Here is a 17,526-nt window from a genome sequence, read left to right on the forward strand (position 1 = left end):
TTCCCCCCACTAATCTAAATGGAAGCTCCCCCAGTCGCCTTTCCTCTCCCCTCGCCTGGACCACAAACATCTCACTTTTCCCCATATTTAGCTTCTACCCCGAAAGCCGGCCAAATTCCCCCAGAATCCTCATGATTTCTTCCATCCCCTCTATTGGGTCCGATACATACAGAAGCAGGTCCCCCCCGCCCGGACTCTCGGAGCAATTGCCAACAGCTCTATAGCTAGCGCGAACAACAGTGGGGAGAGGGGGCATCCCCGTCTCGTCCCCCAGTGCAGTCTAAAGTAGTACGATAGTGTCCTATTGGTCCGTACGCTTGCCACAGGAGCCTGATACAGTAACCTGACCCAGTCAATAAAGCCCCGCCCAAATCCGAACCGTCTCAGTACCTCCCACAGATATTCCCATTCTACCCGATCAAAAGCCTTTTCTGCATCCATTGCGATCACTACCTCCACCTCCCTACCTTCCGGGGGCATCATGATCACGTTTAAGAGCCTGATGTTGGCCACCAACTGCCTACACGTAACGAACCCCGTCTGGTCCTCCCCAATAACGTCTGGAACACAATCTTCAATCCTGAAGGACAAAACTTTGGCCAGCAGTTTGGCGTCCACATTCAACAAGGATATCGGCCTGTACGACCCACACAGCTCCGGGTTCTTGTCCCGCTTCAGAATCAGCGAAATCGTGACCTGTGACATTGTCGGGGGCAGCACCCCTCTTCCCCTTGCCTCATTGAACATACTCATCAACACCGGCCCCAATATCCCAGAGAACTTTTTATAGAACTCCACTAAGTACCCGTCTGGCCCCGGGGCTTTACCCGACTGCATGGCCTTCAGACCCTCCACTATCCCTTCCAACCCGATCGGGGCTCCCAGCCCTTCTACCAGCTCCCCGACCACCATTGGGAAATTCAGCGATCCTAAGAAGTGCCTCATCCCCTCCGGCCCTGTTGGGGGTTCCGACTCATACAGCCTACTGTAAAAATCCCTAAACACCTTATTCACCCGTGCTGAATCTCCAACCAGGTTCCCATCTCCGTCATTTACTTTCCCTATCTCCCTAGCTGCCTCCCTCTTTATAAGCTGCTGTGCAAGCATTCTGCTGGCCTTCTCTCCATGCTCATAGATCGCCCCCCTCGCCTTTCTCAGCTGCTCCACCGCCCTCCGTGATTAACAAGCCAAACTTCGACTTCCGGTGGCGCTCTCAAGGAAGCAGGTCGGATCGCTCCCGCCCGCGATGGGCAAACGGATCTTTTCCAACAGACTTTTTTGGGACCTGGCGACCTGAACCGGTGGAGACGATAAGGAAGAGGCTTTTCCCCCGGGGTATGAACAGCTGGACCACAAGTGGTCGAGTGTAGCGGCAGGGCTCGAAGTGGGAGCAGCGGGGACCCCAGGCCGGGTGGCGAAACATGGCGGACGGCAGTGACCAGGGAGCAGAGGCTCACTGGCCAAGGGAGCAACAGATGGAGTTCTTCAGGAATTGATTCACCAAACTGAAGAGGGACACGTTGGACCTGACGAGGGCGGTGATGGACCGAATGGTCGAGGCGCAGGCAGTCCAGGAGAAGACGCTCAGGGAGGTTGAGGTGAAGCTCTCCAGCCAGACGGACACGGTGGCGGAGCTGGAGCACGAGGTGGAGGAGCTGAATACCCGCCAAAGGAGGATGCAGGAGCAGCTTGAAGAACTGGGGAACAGGGCCAGGAGGCAGAATTTGAGGATCGTTGGCCTCCCCGAGGGCTGCGAGGGATCGGAGGCGGGCGCATACGTGAAAGGTATGCTTGAGGCGCTGATGGGACCGGAGGCCTTCCCTCGACCCCTGGGGTTGGATGGGGCGCATAGAGCCCCCGGAAGGAAGCCCAGGACGTGCGACCCGACCGAGGGCCTTGGTGGTTCGCTTTCACCGGCTGGCTGACGGGGAACGTGTGCTGCGATGGGCCAAGGTGGAGAGGAGCAGCAGATGGGAGAATTGCGAGGTCCACATTTACCAGGACTTGAGAACAGAGCTGGCCAAGAGACGCGCAGGATTCATCAAGATAAAGGCGGCCCTCTACAAAAAGGTGAGGTTTGGAATGCTGCATCCTGCGAAGCTGTGGGTTACGTTTGAGGAACCCCACTACTACTTTGAGACACCAGAACAGGTTTGGACTTTTATTAAAGAAAAAGCTGGACGAGGACTAAAGGACTCGGGGCTCCCAGAGCTTTTGTGGCGGCGGTTTGTTTGATTATCCTGTACTGTAATGTTCTGTCCAAGATTGTTTTCAGCCGGAACAGGGAGCGGGGGCTGGAGGTGTTTTTGGGAGATTGCAACGAGGAGGAGAGGTGGGGGCGGGCTAGGGCCAAGCACAGGTCTGGCCTGGCAGGTCAGGCCTCGGGAGGTAGGGGAGGGCAGCCGGGAAGTAGAGCAGAGGGGACTTAAGTGGGCAAAGGGGGGGGGGGGGGGGGGGGGGGGTGACCAGGGATCCCCGGGGGAGGTCGCTTGCAGACTCTCGAGGAGTCGTGTGTCCCCCCCCCACCCCCACATCTGCTCCATGAACCCTTTTAGTTCCTTTGCCATTTCTGGCACCCTGCCCGTTTTCGAACTTGGACCGGTCTAAGCCAGGGTCAATAACTGTGTTGAAGTCCCCTCCCATGACCAACCTGTGCGAGTCCAGGACCGGTATCTTCCCCAGCATCCCCTTTATAAACTCCACATCATCCCAATGTGGCGCATACACATTTACTAATATCACCTGCGCCCCCTCCAGTTTCCCACTGGCCATAATGTACCGACCTCCCTCAGCCGAGACTATTCTACCCCCCTCAAACACCACCCGCTTATTGATCAGGATCACGACCCCTCTAGTCTTTGATTCCAGTCCCGAGTGAAAGACCTGACTGACCCAGCCTTTCCTCAATCTAATCAGTTACTCTAAGGTGCGTCTCCTGCAACATTACCACGTCCCCTCAGATGCGCGAACACACGTGTCCTCTTGACTGGACCATTTAACCCTTGAACATCCAGGTGATCAGCCTAGTTGGGGGGCTCATTGCCCCCTGCCCCCCCCCCCCCCCTTTGCCAATCAGCCATCTCCTTTTTTGGGCTCTCCTGCAGCCCATGCTCCGCGCCTCCACCGGCCCACCCCCAGGCAGCCTCCGCCCCCAACCTCCTCTCTGTCCCTTAGCACAAGTCCCTCCCTCGTCAGCAGAACATTTGCCCCCCCCAGTAACACTCTGTAACTCAACCCCTTTAATAAACCTAACATATGCACACCCCCCACTGCACTTCCGAGAGCTAGCTCACCCAGCTAGCTTGGTGGCCCCCATCCCTGGCGCCGAAAAGTCTCCCACCTACTGTTCCCTCCCCCACGCTGATACATACATACTCCAACATCAAACAATCCCCACACAATTGCCTGGCAGAAAAACAGGAAGAGAAAAAAAAACTCCAACAATGATCAAGTAAGAGATCCAAAATCTAAACAAGCACACCTCCATCCCCCAACAGTGCAAATGTAAACCTTAACTCACTCAGCCCTGCCACTGGTCCCAAAATCAATACAGAAGGCATTACAGACAGCTTGCACAAAACAAAAACTTTTTTTTAAAAAACATGAACGTTGCAGCAAAGTTCAAAAGTTCTCAGTCCACCACCAGTCCTTTCCTTTTCACGAAGTCCAGCGCGTCCTCAGGCGATTCAAAATAAAAGTGCTGTACCTCGTACGTGACCCAGAGACGGGCCGGATACAACAGTCTGAACTTCACCTTTTTCTTAAAAAGGATCGACCTGATCTGGTTGAAGCCTGCTCTTCCCCTGGCCACCTCCACACTCGGGTCTTGGTACTGTTGTCCCATTTACAGCTCAGTGTCTGCTTGGCCCACTGTAGAATGCGCTCCTTATCCAGATACCTGTGGAATCTCACCACCATTGCCCTCGGGTGGGGGGAGGGGGGGGGGGGGGGGGGGGGGAGAGGGGGGTCTCTCCCATTCGCGGCTTCCTGCGCGAGTGCTCCGTGAGCTCTGTCCACCTCCAAGGGTCGGGAGTATGCCCCATCCCCAGCAGCTTCGCAAACATGCCCGCAATGTATGCCCCAGCGTCCGCTCCTTCGGACCCCTCCAGGATTTCAACGATTCTCAAGTTCTGCCTCCGGGACCTATTCTTTAGGTCCTCCACCTTCTCCAGGAGCTTCTGCTGCTGGTCTCTCACCATCCCCCACCTCCACTGCAGTTTGATGTTCCTCCTGCTCAGCCAGCGCCTTCTCTACCTACTGGATCGCCCGATGTGGAGCATCCAGTCCAAGCTCCAGCCGCTCAATTGAATCTTTTATCGGGTCCAAGCAGTCCCGTTTCTGCTTAGCAAAGCCTTCCTGAATAACTTGCATCAGCGGCTCCGTTGACTGCTGGGTTGACAAACCAGAGGTCCGGTCCTCCGCCATGCTGTCTCCCGCTGCAGCTTCAGCCCAAGCTTTCTCTGTCTTTCTGTTTCTGCCTTTACGTGCACTTCTAGTCCTCCTCTCCATGCACCGATGTGGGAATTCAGTACACAATTGCCTCAGTCATCAGCTTTTCAATTCAAGTCCGGTAGGAAAATCGGGGGGGGGGGAAAAAGGTCCAAAAGTCCGACCCGAGCGAGAGCCACCAAATGTGTGACTTACTCCTTCATAGCCGCCACAGGAAGTCATCATCTTATTTTCTAACAAGGCATTGGTCTCATTATCCCAATTATCAACCAAGCCAAGGACGACAAATATAAATTTATACCACGAAGGGGAGGAAATTATTGAGGGGAACTCAGCAATATTCTGCTGGAGTTCCAATTTGAGTCTGTGTGGATCAAACAGTAGGTAGAACATCACTCCAGAGTTTCCCCGCAGGTTACCTGGTTTATTCGGAATTCTCCTTCGTAAGTATTTTGTTCTTGGAATTTCCTCTCCCAATTTCCTTTAAAATAAATGGCATTCACAAGGACCAGTTTGGTCAAGCCATCAACAGTTCCTTCAGCGAGCAAATTCTTGATCTTGCCTGGGAGGATAATAAAAAGAGGCCCACTTACATTAACGTGAACAGGTCAACAACAAATTTAAAAGAAAACATAACCAAATCAATCAATGACAAAGGCCACAATGTCATGAACTAAAGTATTTATTAGGGCGAGTAAGGATGCGCTTACAGGCCAGTCAGCTTTTGGGGAGGCTTCTGGAAACAAACAATTATTCAGGATAGAATTAGTAATGCCATGGGAAAATGTGGGTTGATTAGGACGAGCCAGCCCATGGATTTCTAAAGGGGAACTCGTGTTTAACTAACTTGGGAGGGTTTCGTTTTCGAGGAGGCCACAGAAAGTGTCGATGAGGGTAATGCTGATGTGGTGTACATGGACTTTCAGAAGACACTTGATACAGTGCCACACAACAGACTTGTGAAAAATGTTATAGCCCATGGAATAAAAGGGGGAAATAGCAAGGTGGATACAAAATATGACTGCATAATAGGAATCAGAGAGTAACGGCCAGTGGACATTTTTCATCAGGAGGGGGCTGGAGATGGAGAAACTGTCCCTGCTTGTCAATGATCAAGAACGAGACGGCACAAGTCGAAAAGGGGTTTGCAAAAGCAATGCGGGAAAACGCCCACGCAGTGGGTGGTTTGGGTCTGGAACGCACAGCCCGGAAGTGTGGTGGAGGAAGGTTGAAATGAGACATTCCAGGAGGGCATTAAGAGGTTTATTTGAATAGAAACAATGTGCAAAGGGAAAAGGCACCAAGTCACAATGCTGGTTTGGACTGCTGCGGAATGGGCGGATAGGATCCTTCTGCACCATTCTGTGATTAGGGGACAATGGTGTGTGATCCTTCAGTTATGGAGAGGACACTTGTGTCCCTGAAACCAAGTTACTGAACACATTTATAGATCGATGCCCACTGGAATGACATTGCAAATGGAACCATTTGGGAAGCATTGACTGTTCTGAGGGCATCTACAATGACTAGCATTTATATAGCACCTTTAACACATATGCCCCAAAGCTCTTCACAGGGGCATTAGAAAATATGATAGTGTCAGTATGGATTAGCCAGAAGAATGAGCGACAGGGGAATGGCACTTGATTCCAGTTTTCAATGACCTGAAGTTTACAGATGAGAGACCAGCCAGGCGTGCGATGGAATAGTCAGGTCGGGAGGGAGCACAGACACAAATGAGGGTTTGAACAGATCAGTCAAGATAGGATCAAAAATATGACGGTGAAAATAAGTGGCCTGAGTGATTGCTTGAAGAGGTGGTCGGAAACTCATCTCAGGGACGCAGGCAAGAGGCGGGGGGACGCGGGCAAGAGGAAGGGGGGGGGGCGCGCGGGCAAGAGGAGGGGAGACTCCCGGGCAAGAGGGGGCAGGACACGCGGGCAAGAGGAGGGGGGACACGCGGGCAAGAGGAGGGGGGAACGCGGGCAAGAGGAGGGGGGAACGCGGGCAAGAGGAGGGGGGAACGCGGGCAAGAGGAGGGGGGAACGCGGGCAAGAGGAGGGGGGAAACGCGGGCAAGAGGAGGGGGGAACGCGGGCAAGAGGAGGGGGGAACGCGGGCAAGAGGAGGGGGGAACGCGGGCAAGAGGAGGGGGGACGCAGGGAAGAGGAGGGGGGGACGCAGAGAGATGAATGGAGTCGCGGTGAGAATAGAGTTGGAAGAGTTTCAGTTCAGACTTGCCTTCAGTCTGTGCTTCAGTCCAGGAGTTGATCTGTTGCCGAGCTTCTTCTGACGCACTGACAAAATCAACAGCAGCTAACTCTGCCTGATAGTATTTCAGGGTAGACACGATGAAATCCTGAAGGGTTACAGGCAGGATGTCAAAGACAATTCACTTTTCTCATTTCCGCCATTTGAATATTAATTTCACACTGGAATGGAGTGACCATGTGGTATTGCTGAGGGTGGGACAGGGGGGAAAAAGAGGTGGGCAAATGCATTTCCACCCTTTCTCCCAAGTTTATAATCCTGTGGATTTACACAGCCTTTTGTACAAGGCTAAAGTTTACATTGGTCATGACTTGCCCAGCAACTCCAACTGTTCGCCAGCTCAAACACAAGATCAATGGAAAAGGAAATGATTAGCCTCCGGATACAGATTCTCGGTCAAATGGACATTTGCAAAGGATGGAAAGCTAATCTTCTGCAGAAGGTTTTCAGTTCCCATCCATCAGTAAAAATAACCAACATTTTAAAATGACAATATCATCCTAAAAAAGGATTTGCAGCGTAATAAAGTGTTGAGACTCCTCGTTTTGTCACGAAATTGGATGCTTACTTTGAAAATATACATTAGGACATACGGGTTTGCCTGTTGGTTACGGCAATGATGGGCATTCAATCATTCTAACATTGTAGCAATTCCATGAAAGTCAAGCTTCAAAACACCAATAGACCATTTATAGAATAGAATCACGGAGTGGGTACAGCTCAGGGGGGTCATTTGGTCCAGCATGTCCACACTGGCCCACTGCAGGAGTAACTCAGCTAATCTCACACTTCCCAACCTTTCCCTTCATCACTCAAAATTCTCTTCAGGTATAGTCCTTTTCAACCTGCCTCCACTACGTCCTCAGGCAGCGGCTTGAAGATCACTGGACTAAAAATTATCCCCATCTTTTGTCAATCGCCTTACTTGCTCTCTGGTTCTAAACTCTTCTAGTTTATTTTTTTTAAATTCAGCCTGCGGCTTGGAATCATTTTTATATTCATTCAGCTGTTAGTAATATACCCGCGGTTCAGGGGTGAACATCGACAATCAGCTCACCTTTGACCTTGCTGCCGCAATACTGCCCTCTTCAACACCCCTAATGAAATACTCCAAATACATTAATTTACTACAATATGCAAGGTTCAGACGTGGAGATAACTTCAACACGTTTATTAAACTATTTACACTTCTATTACATGAGTTCGACACTACTGCTAATCCTACTATAGCTACCCAGATTGACTAACCAGTTGCTGCAATCCACATGGTGGGTCTAATATTGAATCAACCCTGTGTCTGTACTCACTGACTGTCTCCACTGGAAAAAGGCTGATCATGTGTGTGGTGTCCTTTATATATGGGTTGGTGTAATGCCCCCCTGTGGTCGTATCACCTACTTGTGTATCGTGAATGTCCATTGCTCGTATCCTATTTAACAGATCTATTGGTTGAGTGTGTGTGTGAGATATCATTGGTGCTCCATCTAGTGTCTAGCTAGCCTACATGCATTTACATTGATGCACATCACCACATCCCCCCCTTTTTTTATACGTTACATATTTTCTGATGCACATGACCACATCCCCCCTTTTTTTATACGTTACATATTTTCTGTACACTTAAGAAAATTGAACAAAAAATTTAAGGTTTGGGAACAGTGATTAAACAATAAGTCCAAATCATTCGTGGGAGTCCAAAAACCACCAATCATCATGGTCAAATGTCTCTCTTGGTTATGAACCCCATCAACGTCCGTGTGCCACAGGAACCAAGAAGTGGTCAAATCACTTTGCGGTCTGATTTGGAATCCCTTTCTTTTTTCGATGTTTGTGATGGTGCTGTCGGATAGCATCTTGTAGCTGATAAGGTGTTGACGTTGAAGAGGTACCATCAACAGTATCATTCGAGGTCATGGATGTGCCAGATGTTGAAGTTGGATAAGACTGTACATACTGGTTCTGGCCTCGTGCTGTGCTGGAAGGGTGACCCCGCTGAGGACCGTTGAAGCGGAAACAGGATTGCTGCTCGCATAAATACCTGGTGATGGTGTGAAACTAGAACCTTGCATCTGATAGGAATATGCCGTCTGGCCAGGCTGGGGTGCAGCAAATCCTGGGCTGTAACTAAGGCATCCAGTCTGTAGTGCAGATTGCACTTGCGGTAGTCCTCCTTCGGTCTTGATTCCATTAGTGGGCAATCCGTAGTGCTGGCCAGTTTGAGAATATGCTGCATAGACTGCTTGCTGCTGCATGCCTGAATACTGGGTTTGTCCAGCATGAGCTGTCATTGGCTGCACTGCTGGTGTGGTGTGGAAAAAGTTTGTGGATATAGCTGTGGTGAATATTGGTGTATTCCTCTTGGACTGTAGCCGCTGCTGGTTATTACTGACCCAGTGTAATTGTTAAGTGATCCATCTCCTGTCGTTGTGGCATCTGCTGTCACCCGGAACGTGCCATCACTGAGGCTGCGGCACTCCCGGTCTGGTGTAAAGTCCGGCTTACGTGAATCAGAGTCAGCGTTTGATTGCTCCCCACCTGGAGTGTTTTAACTGAGTCAGTGTTGGTTTGTTGATGCTCCCCGTCCGGAGTCTTAGCAGGTTCACTGGAGTCAGCTGAGATTTCTTGAAGCTGCACGTCTGGAGTCGGAACATGCAGGAATGCACTGACTTGTGGAGAGGTTCGAGCGAATGAGGGTGGAAGTATCGTGGTGTCACCGGAGTCACCAGTGGTCTCACAGTGATCGTCGAGTGCCTCTGTACACACTAGCTGAGGTCTATCACTTTGCACATCTTGCATGGGAAGTGGGATGCTGTCATCACTCGTCTCACATACCGTGGGTAGAGCCTCAGTAGCTGCTTGTTGTTCACTTGGGTTGGGTAAATTGTCAGAGTCTTCATCTGATGATGCAACCAATGTGGGTGGACTGTCATTGTCTTGCTGTTGTCTTTCATTTGGGCTTGGACTGTCATCGTCGCTTTGTTCTTCACTGTAGCATGATAGACCATCATGGTCATCCTGCTGTGCACTGGAGCGTGGTAGACTGTCATAGTCTTCTTGCTGTTTGCTTGAGCATGGCAGACTTGCTTTGTCTGTCGCTAGTTGGTCAGAGGAGGTTGCTAGACCCTCGTGGTCTTGTTCCTGCAAGGACTGCGCGTCGGAGTATTGCGTTGCTTCTATTGTGGAGGCTGTCCACGAGCTCGCTGCGGAGGCTTGTGACACTGGAGTCACGTCTTGTGTGTGCAAGGACTGCAGTGTGGAGTCTTGCGTGTCTTCTTTCGTAGCACCGGGAACCCGGAGCGGTGCGTGGACCACACTGTGTGGGGCAGCAGGCTACTCTCTGTGGGCATGTATAGATTTTCACAGAATTTACAGTGCAGAAGGAGGCCATTCGGCCCATCGAGTCTGCACCGGCTCTTTGAAGAGCACCCTACCCAAGCCCACAGCTCCACCCTCTCCCCATAATCCAGTAACCCCACCCAACACTGAGGGCAATTTTGAACACCAAGGGTAATTTATCACTGCCATTCCACCTAACCTGCACATCTTTGGACTGTGGGAGGAAACCGGAGCACCCGGAGGAAACCCACGCACACACGGGGAGGATGTGCAGACTCCGCACAGACAGTGACCCAAGCCGGGAATCGAACCTGGGACCCTGGAGCAATTGTGCTAACCACAGTGCTGTACCGCTCTCTGTCTCTTGGTTTCAGGCTTCAGCATCATCCTGCACTCACGAGTCGGGATGTTGTAGATGCTGGGATGAAGATCCTCAAATCCGAAGAACGAATCCGCGTCTGCGTCAATACGGGGGTCGCCAATGTGCAACACGTCTAGTTGCGGTTCGGATTTGGTACTGGGGTAGTCTCCCAAGGTGAAAGGTTCGTCCAAGTCACAGTCTTCTAGGACCATCTCATCACTGTTTGCGTCGGAGCTGGCATTGGGCTTGCGAGGTCCAGAGAAAATGTAAAGGTTGGTATCGAAGTATTCAAGGTCGGAATCATCAGTTTGGGCGTAGGTAACTGCTTGTTGCAGGGTTCTTCGGAGGTTAATTTCATGTCCTAGTTCAATTTGAGGTTTGTGCTGTCATTCAAGGTGAAGGAAGGTTGTTTTACAGCTTTAAAAAGATATTTTTCTTTGATTTGGGACGTTTCCCCTTTAAATGGGTGTGGTCCAGGGCCTCTGACATCATGACGCGCGTGACGTAGCACGTAGGAAGCGATTGCGCATGCGCAGATCGCTGTTCCTTTACCGATGGCCGTTTTCGTGATTGCGCATGTGCGGCTTCTCGCGCATACGGACATTCCCGTTCTGTGCGCAACTGCGCAAGTGCAGTCCCTATAGAAAGATGGCCACCGACCAAAATTGTTCGCTGCTCCGAGATTTCGGCCTAGAGGTGAGTACTGGCGCTTCTCTTACCTTTTCTTGCTGGTTGGAGTGTGTTTTCCTCAACAGTATTTGCAGAATTTGTTCAGGACTGCCTGGAAGTCGCTCCTGTTTTGCCCCTTGGAGAACTTGAATTTTTAAAATATTTCTTCTGCTCTGGCACCGGCGATGGTGAGGAGAAGCTCTGTTTTTTCAGGATCGGCCACTTCTTCTAATTCGGCTGCCACCAGGAAGATTTCAAACTTTTTGCCGGAATGCCCGCCAGTTTTCACGGAGATCCCCGTGGCACTGGAGCTGCTGCGGAACCCGGATCTCGAACATCTTGCGTGGGTATTGTTGGTTGCCACTGCACGCTGAGGTATGGCTATATGGATTGAAACAGTTCACTCCTGGTATCATGATTTGTTATGTTGTAGGTGTAACACAAGCGGCTTCCTTGTGGTGCACTTGACAAAGGAAGGTTCAGACGTGGAGATAACTTCAACACGTTTATTAAAACTATTTACACTTCTATTACTCGGGTTCGACACTACTGCTAATCCTATTATAGCTACCCAGACTGACTAACCAGTTGCTGCAATCCACGTGGTGGGTCTAATATTGAATCAACCCAGTGTCTCTACTCACTGACTGTCTCCACTGGAAAGAGGCTGATCATGTGTGTGGTGTCCTTTATATATGGGTTGGTGTAATGCCCCCCTGTGGTCGTGTCACCTCCGTGTGTATCGTGACTGTCCATTGGTCATATCCTATCTAACTGATCTATTGGTTGAGTGGGTGTGTGTGATGTCACTGGTGCTCCATCTAGTATCTAGCTAGCCTACGTGCATCAATGTAAATGCATATCACCACAGATTACACTCTACTCTAGTCTCGTTGTAATTGATGCTGCTAACAATATTTCCCTGATCAGCCTATTTAAAAACAACTTTGAGCAAACTTGCAATTTTGAGCCCCATTAAACTTTTGACACACTAATAGAGTTCTACTCCAACCAGCTCCCATCTCACCTCAAGAAAGGTGTAGGTCTTTGCCCCATACAGGCGGTTGGCCAGCTTCAACAGATAGTTAGCACTGGGCTGGTTGATCGTCGCTTGCAATTTCTGAAATTCAGAGTGAAGGTCTTGTACTTTATCAAAAGCAAGCACCTGAGAGAGAGGGGGGGGGGGGGGGGGGGGGGGGGGGGGGGAAGAGAGAAAAGTCGTCAATTAGAAAAGTTTAGATTCAATACGCTAACAAAGTGAAAAAAGCCACATGATTCCACGTGTTTGGAACAGACAGAAATAAAAACTTTTACTGTACAATTTCAGAAAGATAAAACAATTTACAACATTGACATTCAGGGCAAGGAGGAGGTACCTGTGAATTAAAGGTAAACTGTGGTTAAACACAGCACACTGCACAACAATTGACACATGCAACCAAACATGATACACTGGATTTCTCACCCCAGACGTTTGTCACATGGTGATCCAACCAATCTGACTGAAACATTGTCTTTGTCTTTCTCACGAGTTTCCAATCCCCACCGTTGAAGACTCAAGTCTTACGAATTTTTTTTTTATTTATTTTTTTTTTATTTTATTTTTTTTTAAAATCACTCCCACTCGGACAGATTCAACAATGGCACACCTTGTACAGATTCCGGTCCCCTGGATCTCAGAATGCACTCCGTTACACCTCAAGCACAACTTCAAAATGGCGGCCATGCCAAGCATAACACCACTGCTCCAAAGGGGTACATTTGTCCCCGTGGTCCGGAGAACAGAGCCATCAACCATCATCTGCCTTCTCGGATTTTCCCCAGAGAAGTCCAATTTGCTTTAAAGTCTGCTCCAGTCAGCTCTTTAATTTGGAGTCTATTTCTCTTTTCTTTCAACAACTTAACAGGACAAATTTGGCCCTCGTCTTTGTCCCTTACCTGGGGCTTCAATTTGGAACCTCTCCCCGTCGCCCTCCCTTGGACACTCACCTCGAAAATGGGGCTCCGCACCGGTCACCCGACCTGGGTAGCCATGCGTGAAGTAAGTGTGATAAAAGGTAGCACTGAACATATGCGTCCAGTTATCAGCCAACGCATTTGTGACAGGTCCGAGGTGCTTTGGGAGTCAGGAGTCCCCGACCTCCTAACTCAGCGAGTATAGGTTTCATCTCAGTGTAATTTGATTTTCCATTCTATAGTGTGGAACAACTATGGAGACTATTTAACCCCACTAGACAACAGCAAAAGTAGTGTCTGGACTGGCTAGCTGGCTTGCCTCAGTTGGGTCCGGACAGGTTTCCCGTGCTTACAATGCTCTCTCTCTTTTTCTGAACCCTGCATCCCTGGGACGCAGACTGCGTTTTCAGAAATGTTGGCAGCACGGTAGCATAGTGGTTAGCACTATGGCTTCGCAGCACCAGGGTCCTGGGTTCGATTCCCAGCTTTGGGTCACAAGTCTGTGGGGAGTCGGCACGTTCTCCCCGTGTCTGCGTGGATTTCCTCCGGGTGCTCCGGGAGTTTCCTCCCACAAGTCCCGAAAGACGTGCAGTTAGGTGAATTGGACATTCTGAATTCTCCCTCTGTGTGCCCGAACAGGCGCCGCAGTGTGACGACTAGGGGATTTTCACAGTAACTTCATTGCAGTGTTAATGTAAGCCCACTTGAGACAATAAAGATTATTATTAATTTAAACAGAAGCTAGAAACCTACAAAGCTAGAAAAGCTGACTGCGAGGAATCTTCAAGGTGATTCAGGCAAGTTGAATGAGTGGTAAACACCTGACAGATGCAGGAAAATATGGCTAAATGTAAAGTTATACATTTCCTTTTTGGGTTTCACAGTATCATTATATTAGGGAGTGTACAAAGGGATGTGGGTGTCCTTGTACACCAGTCAATGAAAATGGAGAGGATGGTGCAGCAAGCAATTATGAAGGCAAATGGTGCGTTGTCCTTTATTGCAAAAGGATTGGAGTTCAGAAGTAGAGATGTGTTACTGTAGTTATACAGAGCCTTGGTGAGACCACACCTGGAGTATTGCGCGCAGTTTTGGACTCGCTACCTAAGAAAGGATATACTTGCCAAAGAGGGAGTGCAGCGGAGATTCACTGTGCTAATGCGGAACTGTCCTACGAGGAGAGATTGGTTTGATTGGGCCTGTATTCACTAGAGTTCAGAAGTATGAGAGGACATCTTCGAACAGGGCTGGACAGACTAGGTTGGGAAATCTAGAACGAGGAGCTCTCTGGATACCGGGTAGACCATTTAAGACTGAGATGAGGAAACATTTCTTCACTCAATGGGGAGGGAATTCTCTACCACAAAGTGTGGGGGCTAAATCACTGAACGTAATCAAGAAAGAGAGATATTATTTTATAGCATCAAGGGGTATGGGGTGAAAGCGGAATATGGAATTGAGATAGAGGATGAGCCACGATCATATTGATTGGGGGAGCAGACTCAAAGAGCCAAAAAGCCTATTCCTGCCCTAGTTTCTGGGCCCAATTCTCCAGAAAGATTTTGAAGCGCGGTCGTGAGCAGGAACTGGAATTCGGCCCTGTGAGGCTGGCAACGCTACCCAATGTGAATTGGCCCACTTAACGAGGCCCCTGTAAGGTTTTCGGGCAATTCGGCCCTTTTTTGACTGCCCAGGAATAAAACCCAGAGACTGTAAACTGGACACTTTTCAGCCAAAGGAACGTAACCAAATTTCCCAGCAGGCTTGGTCCGCTGAGCTGAGTAGGGGCATAGGTATTTACAACCCCCCCCCTAGGAGCTACAAGGAAGAAGGAGCCAGACAACTAGATAAGATTAAAACACAGACAAAGGGGCATGGTAATACAAAGGGGCCTGCCTGCAAGCAGGACAATGGGATGGTCATAGCCCCATGCAGACGTAAATGACTTTGCCTCCACCAGAGCAGAATCCAATCAACACCCCATCAACATAGCAGCGATCTCCGGAGCAGATGGAAGACTTTGAAAATCTTCACAAGGGAGCTCAACCTCGTTATCTCAAAAAGCAGACTGGAGGTGGACCTAGGGGAGGTACTCCCATCTTGACAGGTCTGACCGGCTCAAAGGGGGCAGGACCAGCGGGAACTTTAAACCTTATGGATTCAATGCAAAAGGGGCTGGCCGAACACAGGAAAAAGCCAGGTAAAACGGATATAAAAGGGGCTGTGTTTCGATTGAGGGTCCCTTGGCTTGACCTCTCCACCTTTGACTTGACCTCCTGCAGCCTGTGACCGTAAGTACCCTGCAGCAGCTTGCAAAACTCCCTTGACTTTGATAGTGGTTGAGGCTTTGGGGCAGGGGCTTGATTTGCGTTTTGTGCCGTTGCTAAAATTGTGTAACAATAAGATTTTACGTTGTGTCCGTTATAGTACTTCCTGAATAGACTTAGTTTGTGTTAGAGATTAAGATATTATAATTTCTTCTGTTTGATGATTTTGACCTGGGTTTTGCAATAAACCTCGATTTGCTGATAATTGGAGTCGTTTCAATTCTTCAATCTCTCACCAGCAATCTCTGACCAAGTCATTGTTAAGATATTCCTTACCTTAATTCCGGGGTCGAGAATCTAGAGTCATCTTGAACGATTCGAACCCGTTCACTCAGGACAGGCTGCTGGTTAGGTAATAAACAGCAGTGTCCTATTCTCTCTCTTGGGAAAGCTACTCCAGCGAAGTAGGAACCGGGTGGGTGTTGCACCACCGACAAGAGAGAGAATCACCTGGGCATTGGTGGGGGTCTGGATATCTGTGTGATATAAGCCTCAGGCTTCCGGTTAGGGATAAACGGCAGGCTTGATTCAGTGCTCTCTTCCGTGGAGGTGTCCCAGTGCGGCATCCCCTGGCCTCTGAGGTTTCAGTGCCAGCTGGAGAGAGACACACGCAGGTACTCAAACCCCAGATATCGGCCCAGTAGTGGAGTAGCAGAGATGGAACCCTCTACACCCCCCACCCCGGGCTTCTCGCCGCAAAAGACGGCTCGCCAGCCGATTCGCCGGCACCGTGCTCACCAGCCTCCCGCTAACGAGGTCGAGCAGCAATTGCTCAGCCAACCAAGTTAGCGCGCAACAATGGTGCCAGGAAGACCTGCCTCACGATTTGGGGGATGCAGACCTGGAAACGTTCCTCGATGCAGTGGAGGCCAGGAGAGATGTCCTGATCTCCGAGGGTCCCGGAGGGTCAGCAACAGGGCAGCCAGTGCTGCCTGGGACAAGATGGCAGCGGCTGTAAGCTCCGGAGGTGTGAACAGGAGGACTGGCCTTCAGTAACCCCCCCCCGCACCCCCCACCAAGAGACCTTTCCGCCCACAAGTGAGCATCCACCCCCAACTCTCCATGCGACTCCCAGCCCCCCCCTCCAACCCATCCTTCAGACCCCCCCCCCCCAACCCCCACACTGTGGCTAATGATGCCCTCTGTCTCCCCTTAGGAAAGCTCCCCCACAATCATCAGGAGAGGGTCCAGACTGACTGGGGGGGGGGTTGCCGGATTTAAAAGAATCCTCACCCCCTTCGAGGAGCGTGACTGGGGGTGACTGGGGTGGCCCAGGACAGGGTGGTCACCCATGTAGAGGTTGGCGGATGTCGGAGAGGTGAGGAACCACCAGGCTCCACCCGGAGGACGTGTCAAACAGGACTTGTTATTGGCATACCGACTGACCCATCCTTCCCACTGACTACATGTCCAGTCTCCCGCCCGTCCTCCAGCTGACGGGAGCCTGCCCATCCCGGGTGGCCTCCTCTCCAGCCTCTCAGGAGACCACCTCGGAGGGGAGCTCCAAGGAAGACACAATCGAGTAAGACACGCTCTCAGGTGCGAATGGCCGAGCCGCTGCAGAACTTGACCCAGTCGCAGGTGGGCATTGCCGAGAAGCGGCCCAATCACGGAGGTGAATCGCCGAGGGCGTTGACACGATGGCACAGGAATCAGGGAGCCACCTGGGCTGGCAGAGCCAGATGATACAGGGGCAGCCGGGGCTTGAACCAGCTGCCCTCTCTGTCGCAAGGTGAATCCCAGGGCCCTACAGACACCGATCAGGAGGAGGGGGCACTGGCTGGCAACCCGGACCTGTCCATGGACTGGCGATGGTGGCCACCAGCTCCCCCGGGTTCCACCCCTCTGATGAGGCCGCGTCTCACAGCCAGCACCTGGAACAGGGCGGCACGGCAGTGCATGTGCCGCCAAGTGCGCCGGGGCCTGCCTTCCCCAGAGCTCCCACAGGATGCCCGCCAGGCGCATCGAAGGCCATGGGAGGCAAGCGGCTGGCTGCCATCACCTCAGATATACATCCTGGGGACACAGCTCGACATAGGTAGAGCGAGGCAGGAAAAGCACATGGAGGATCACTGAGGGCACCATTGGGGGAGTGGGGAATTGTAAAACACAATAATCATCCTAGACCACAACTAATATGACTCCGCTGTCACTTTCT

General features: G+C 50.8%; 1 protein-coding gene across 2 annotated transcripts in view; it reads right to left on the reverse strand.

Annotated features, from left to right (window-relative positions):
* LOC140425534 (leukocyte elastase inhibitor-like) overlaps positions 1-17,526 on the reverse strand; it is a 62,442-nt gene that overhangs the window by 9,666 nt on the left and 35,250 nt on the right. For both annotated transcript variants that reach the window (XM_072509937.1, XM_072509936.1), the window contains exons 3-5: positions 12,113-12,250; positions 6,690-6,807; positions 4,869-5,011 (exon numbers count right to left, since the gene is read on the reverse strand). In XM_072509937.1, the coding sequence (XP_072366038.1) occupies positions 4,869-5,011; positions 6,690-6,807; positions 12,113-12,250 (399 nt within the window). The remainder of the gene's footprint in view (positions 1-4,868; positions 5,012-6,689; positions 6,808-12,112; positions 12,251-17,526) is intronic.

The sequence above is a fragment of the Scyliorhinus torazame genome, chromosome 6 (assembly GCF_047496885.1).
Source record: "Scyliorhinus torazame isolate Kashiwa2021f chromosome 6, sScyTor2.1, whole genome shotgun sequence".
In the NCBI taxonomy this organism is placed as follows: Eukaryota; Metazoa; Chordata; class Chondrichthyes; order Carcharhiniformes; family Scyliorhinidae; genus Scyliorhinus; species Scyliorhinus torazame.